The sequence below is a fragment of the Balearica regulorum genome, chromosome 6 (genome assembly GCF_011004875.1).
Source record: "Balearica regulorum gibbericeps isolate bBalReg1 chromosome 6, bBalReg1.pri, whole genome shotgun sequence".
NCBI classification, from domain to species: Eukaryota; Metazoa; Chordata; class Aves; order Gruiformes; family Gruidae; genus Balearica; species Balearica regulorum.
In genome coordinates, this window is record NC_046189.1 from 25,996,324 (window position 1) to 26,002,780 (window position 6,457).

Genomic DNA, 6,457 nt, shown 5'->3' on the forward strand with positions numbered 1-6,457 from the left:
ACAGACAGAAATAACCACATGGTCTCGCCCAGCTCCCCGTGTCCCCACATGGCCTTCCCAGTTCTACAGGATCTTTCAACCTCAATGGCAAGCCCATCACACCTCCGTGGTTTCAAGGGTCATCACCCAAACCAAGGCAGTGCTGTGAGCATCTGGAAGGTCCCTTCTTGGGGACAGTCTAGAGAAAGGTGGCAGGGATGGTCAGAGCAAGAAGGGGGGTTTGGGTAAGAGATGATGGAAACGCAGTGCTGGGCTTGAACGAAACTGCTGCAAAGGGAAGCGTAGGCTGGTCTTCACGCCAGGCTGGTTGCAATGTCTCCCTGTGCATCGTACGAGGCGAATGTTAAAGAGGGGCAGATGAACAAGACCATGCAGGAAGAGGGTGGTGGTGTACCTCGCTGAACCTCTCTACTTCACCCCACTCAGGCTCTTCGGCTTTGTGGCCAGGAAACAAGGGAGCACCACAGACAACGTCTGCCACCTCTTTGCTGAGCTGGACCCGGACCAGCCGGCTGCAGCCATCGTCAACTTTGTCTCCAGAGTCATGCTCGGCTCCGGCCAGAAAAGATGAACCGGCGCTTGCGGGTGATTCTTGAATTTTGTAGAAGGACTTGGAGCTGATCCGAGAAGGAGTGTGAGGAAGTGCATTGTGGGAGAGGGAAGTGAATCGGGGGGGGGAAAGGGTTGGAATTTTGGAGGAAAACAGCAAACAACAAAAAAAGCCCAACGAAACCCCTAAAAACTCAACATAAGCCAAACACACACACAGAGGAACCAAAACCTACGTAAGAGAGCCACAAAGTCACGCCAGACAGGATGCATGTCCCATCGCAGGGAAGGTGACCAAAGCGAAGGCGGCAGCGAGAGGTGTGTTCCCAGCTTTTGGCATCACAGTCTCGAGCAGTGACATCCACTCACAACTGAACGCGGGACCATGACTGATGTTTTCCATCTGGAAAAAAGGAGACAACCAGCAAAACCCATGGAAGAAGCTCCATCCCAGCAGCTCCGTCAGCAAACGTCTGCTGTGTGTTTGAAATGACCCGTAGGAGATAATGAAGTGGGCCAGGTCTGCAGGACACCGCAGGAGATGCCCTTGGAAACCTTCCCTTGCCTGGTTGCAGCAGAGGGTCCTTGCCACCCCCTGCGCTTCTCCCAAAACCTGCCAGCCACCTGACAACTTGCTGGGGGCATGGAGGGGGCTTGGTCCCGAGCCCTCCCATCCCCAGGGAGCTCGGCCATGGGCTGACCTCCATTGCTGACCCAGAGCCCAGCGCCGGTCGCAGGTGAGCCGCTGTGAGTCCCCTTGGAGAGGGGGGCTCATGGCATTTCCCCACCTCCCCGGGGGTGCTTGTGCCCCCCCCCCAGCCCGCGGGGAGGTGTGGGGGGCTCCTGCCATCCCATGCCTGGGGAAGGCAGATGCTCCCCAAGAACCTCCTGGGAGGATGCAGAAAGTCGCCTCCTCTCCCGTCTTCCCCTTTTCCCTCCCATCACTAGTCCTCTTTGGCACTTTTCTCCTGCGGCCTGTCACATATTCTCTTAACACAAAAAAAAAACCCTGAGAAAGGAAAGAAAAACATTGTAATAATAATAATAATAATTATAATAATAGCAGATGCTGGCACAGGTGGGTTCCCTGTGCAAAGCAGCAGACCCGTGGCTACCCCATCTCGCTCTTTGGAGATGTGCAAGCGGTTTTTAAATTGCATGAACGTTCAAGTTGCACGAAAGGCAAATGACTACAAGTAACTCAGGCGCTTTTTTCTCCTTTTATTTTGGAGGCCACGTTAAAAAAAAGAAAAGGAAGAAAATTAAAAAAAAAAAGAAAAAAGGAAAGGACCTGCAGTTGCTGGGCAACTTTGGCTCAGTGGGGAGGTAACAGGTCCTCCGAGAGCCACCCTGCTCGGCATGCACGAACCCCCAAAACCGGCTGTCTGGAGGCTCGTGCCCCCCCCGCCTCCGCCTCCCGAAAGCACCGTAGTTTTGCAGTGGCTTCGGTGCTGTTGGCTTTTCCCTTTGCTTCAGGAGGTGAGGAGGGCTAGCCGGAGGGGAAGAGGGGCGAAGGGCCCCCGTGCTGCTGGGGGGGGGATCATGGTTGGGGGGCAGCAGGCGGAGGTCCCAGCCCCACGATGCTGGGGAGGGGGCAGAGGATGCTTTGGTCACATGTGCAGGTTTGGGGTGGGAAGAACGGTCATCACTGAGCCCTCTGCTGCAAATATCCCCCCCGCCCCGAGCTTTTTGGGAGAAGTTTTCAGTGCAAAGTGGCCCAGGTAGTCTATTGGGGGCAACAATTAGAAACATAGCACTGCAGCCCCCCTGGAGAGCTTGTCTCCCTCAGACCGCCCTTGCCTTGATAGCTATAATATATATACAAGCTATACTGATGAAATACTGTAAGCTAACAAAATCTTAAGGAGGAAAAAAAGGTTAAATTTACACTCTGAAAATATTTATTTTTGCCATATTGCTTTCCGCGCATCATATCTCCGCCATTATATCTGCCCCCCCCCCCCGCCCTCCCCACCTTCCCCTGCCCCGGGCAAACACCTGCACGTTAAAAGAAAATCCAGAGCAAGGAAAATTACAGATGGGGGAAGAGGCATGGGGGTTCCCCGTGTTGGGGGCGTGTGTGTGTGTCCCCCGCCCCGGGGCAGCATGCGTGTGACCGGTGTGCATGTGCGTGTGTGTGTGTGCGTGGGGGAGTGATCGGCGTGGGCGCCCGGAGGGGGCTGGCACGGCCGGAGGCTGTACAAATGTACTGAAGCGAGCGTGAAAGGATGCATAGTGGGGAGTTGGTTGCGAGATGGCGGTGGGATGGGAGGTTCGGGGTGGGGGGGCTTTCCCCCTCTCCGGCTCCCCAGCCGCATGGATGCGGAGACCATTTCATTTTTGATGTTTCCAAAAAGCGATTCCCTCCTTCTGCGAAATTCAAGTGAGATGAGAGATGATCTCACCCGTAATCTCCTCACCCTGCCGTTCACCGATTAGAGAAAACACTGTGTTTATAGATACATAAAGATATATTTTTGAAAGCCTCTATTTTTCAGACTTGGTTTTCTCACTGCTAAGAAAAGAGATGATAATAATGTAATTTTATTTTAATCTGCTGCCTCAGAAACCGGTGCTTGAAAACTCCCGTTCCTCTATTTCTTCCCATACAAACGAAGCAGATCTAAGCACCCCAGAGGTGTCGCGTAGAAGCTGACCCCAGCAGATACCTGCCGATAGCATCACGCCTGCTTCGGGCCCTGAGCCGCTCACAGCTTCCCACTAACCCACTAGCTGAAGATTTAGACCGTATCCAAATCTCGAACACTAACAAAATTGTCCGATGATTATATTATTATTTTTAACACAGAGCTAATCACCTTCCAATGATGTAGCTGGGTGTTTGTCAGCTCCCTTTAAAGGCACTTTTTTTTTTTCCTTTTATCTCCTTTCAGAAGTTACATTTTTAGGTGTAACTACCCTTTCTGTCCCTGGGAGAGACTGTCAGCCCCCGTTGAGGATCACCCAGCTCGTGGGGCTGGCAGGGACCTAGTGTTGATATTTTTTCCTTACAAAAGGGACAGAAAAGACTCTTTGGGGTTTTTTTTCTTTGGTTTTTGAATGCAGTCATGGTATTTGAGATTTGAGCTTGCGCGAGTTAAGCCCAGCATATGTTTTCTTGTAATCACACTGCCGTTGTCAGCAGCTGGATGGTATCTCTCTCTCTCACACACACACACAAACACATCCCTCCTTCCTGCACAAAGAACTGCATATATTCTTGCCAAAGATATCCTTAAAAACGCACTTTTCCCCACATATATATATATATTATATTTTTTTTTTTGGTGTGTGTAAATTTATTGTACGTGCCCTTTTTGTGTTGGTTTGTTCTTTGGAGAAGCCCCTTCCTACCCGTCCTCCCTTTGCTGTTGATGTTGCTGTCTGTTGGGAAAAGCTCCCCAGGGTGGTTCGTTTGCTGTCTGTCCCAAATGGTAGCGCCTGCGATGTGCAAAACGTGGGGTTCCCGTTCAACGGGGCTGCCTCTGGCTCTCCGGAGCTATTTTGGGGCATGATCCATGTCATCATCTGCTGATGGGATGCAGCATTCTCATGGTCCTTGCCAGCCCCCCGTTGCCAGTGGAGATGGGAGGGTTCATGGGTTTAAGCAGATAAATTGAGCAAAGTTTGGAGTTGGTCTGAATGCAACATTTGCTGGCTGCCCCTGGTCAAACCACACATGGAAAACAAAGCAGGTAGGGAGAAAAACCCAACCCAGCCTCCGGGCATTGATTTTTCCAGTGAGTTCAACCGCCTGAACCAAAGCGCAAAGTAAATCCCCACCCAGCAGGTCAGGCGGGTAAAGAAACCAGTTGCCCCAAAAACCCCAGACAGCAGCATCAACAAAAGGCAACCCTTCCCGTTGGAGCAGGCAGGAGGATCAGACAGCAAAGGAGCCCGCAGGGGCTTGTTTCATTTCGTTCGTTTGTTTTGCAAATTGCGAGGTTGGTTTGGGGTTACTATTTTTTTTTTTTCCTTAAAAAGGAAAAAAAAAAAAGAAAAAAAAAAAGGAAGCAACCCGACATTTCTGTTGGTGGATCCTGTGCTGCCGTGTTATGCGTGGGGTTTTTTTTTTTGTTGTTCTTGTTGTCGTCTTTGTTACTTTGGGAATGTTACAGATTTATTTGCTAATCAGTGTTAATGAACAGTTTCAAACTTTTAGACTCGCCCATTTCTGTGTATTTATATAGATGGAAAAAAAAATACGTTATATTTTGTATCTTTGTTCCCATAATGTTGCGTGTGTAAGGATGACTTCGGTCACACCATGTCCGTGTGTGAATGTGACTCTGCTGTTGTCTTCCCATTGTACAGATGTCGGATTCTTTGCAGTTCCTTGTATGGCTTTATAAAGTGGTAAAAACAAAAAAAATCAGTTATATAAAATATACTGTTGCTTGGAATGCCAGCTTCGTGTCTGGATCGCTGGAAATGTATCTTGAAATTTAAGGGAGCGCAGGAATAAATGCTCTGTTCTTTTTGCACAGGGGAAAAAAAAACCAACCCTAAAACCCGGTGGGTGCTGTGTTTTCTCCGGCCTGTCATTCCCCCTGTTCCTCGACGGCAGATTGGGGCCCCCGGACAGACGCCGGGCGGTGGGTGTGGGAAGAAGGAGGGGTCGTGCTGCTGCTTGTCAGCCTCCAGCAGCAGCTTATGTTCACCAGATGCTCGCTAACCAGACAGCCCCAAAACTTCCTACATGGCTCCAGCTCCAGCTTGGGCTTTTGTTTACCAGGAGGGATCTCTGTCTTGCCCCGTAGGCACTGGGTGCTCTTCGAATTCTGCTGCTTTCTCCCAGGTTGCCTTTAGGTGCCATCTGTCCAGCCTCGGGCATCCCCTTTGAGTCCATCTCCCGCAGCGGAGCGGGACCGGGTGATGCTGGTATGGGGTCTTTTGCCTTTGCGAAGATCTGCTCCCATTATATCTCCCTGCCCCTTTTGGAGCCATCCTGCTCCCCCGTGCCTGGCTAAATTCCCCTCAAAGTCTCAGGCCTGGCTTTTCCAGCTCTCACAGACCAATTCCCAGCATCTGTCAGAGCCCTCAGCCCTCGGCTCTGGCTCCGCTCCTTCCCCTGCTCGCCGAGTTGGTGGCCAAGACCCGGCCCCCGGGATGGATTGAGTTTAATTATACAAGAAATAACAGCCAGAGCAGCGGCAGTTTCTCTGGCGCCAGCGCTGCTGCGGCTCAGAGGCTCAGAGCTTCTCCCGGGAGCCGGCGGCACTAAAAATACCTCCCGCCTTTCTCTAAAATAGCTGCAGGGCAAGGGGCGGATTGAGGGGGCTGCTTGTGCTGGGACCCCGTGCTGTGGGGCTTGTGCTGGGAGGCGAAGGCAAGAAGGGTAAAAAAAGAAAGGGGAGGAGATGGGATGGTTTCTGCCCCCCCCCCCCCCCCCCCCCGAAATAGCTGTGGGGTGGTGGGTGGGCACCCAAGCGACGTGCCGTGTGAGCCAGGCTGCACCACGGGACCTCGGGGAGGTACCTGGCATCTGCCAGCCTTGGCCCCGGCTGTCCCCTGTCTGCCCACCAGCAAGACGGGACCTGCAGCCTCCTCTCCCTATCCGACACAGCGGGGATGGTATTTCCTTGCCAGCTGCTCTTGGGTTTTTTTCTTTCCCGGTTCCTGCTGGAATAGCCTCCCCTCCCCCAGGAGCCGGCACCAGCCGCCTGCCCGTTCCCGGTGCTCCTGTCCGGCCGGGGTGGCTGCTGGTGGGTGTCCCCCGGGCAGGAAGGAGAGGCGGCGAGTGCCTGGCGGGGTGGCACGGACAGACTATCCCTTGCGAGCCTTAAACTGTACGGACAGACTATCCCTTGCGAGCCTTAAACGACCGTGCATTTCCCGTGTCCCGTCCCCCCCCCCCCCCCCCCCCCCCCCCCCCCCCCCCCCCCCCCGCTCCTTTTTTGCAGCTAAT

The 6,457-nt window shown here is 52.8% G+C and overlaps 1 protein-coding gene across 19 annotated transcripts in view; it reads left to right on the forward strand.

Annotated features, from left to right (window-relative positions):
• Positions 1-1,802, forward strand: part of TNS1 (tensin 1) — a 65,654-nt gene extending 63,852 nt beyond the window's left edge. For all 19 annotated transcript variants that reach the window (XM_075756953.1, XM_075756960.1, XM_075756971.1 and 16 more), the window contains one exon: positions 427-1,802. In XM_075756953.1, the coding sequence (XP_075613068.1) occupies positions 427-571 (145 nt within the window). In that variant the 3' untranslated portion in view covers positions 572-1,802. The remainder of the gene's footprint in view (positions 1-426) is intronic.
• Positions 1,803-6,457: the final 4,655 nt, after the last annotated feature.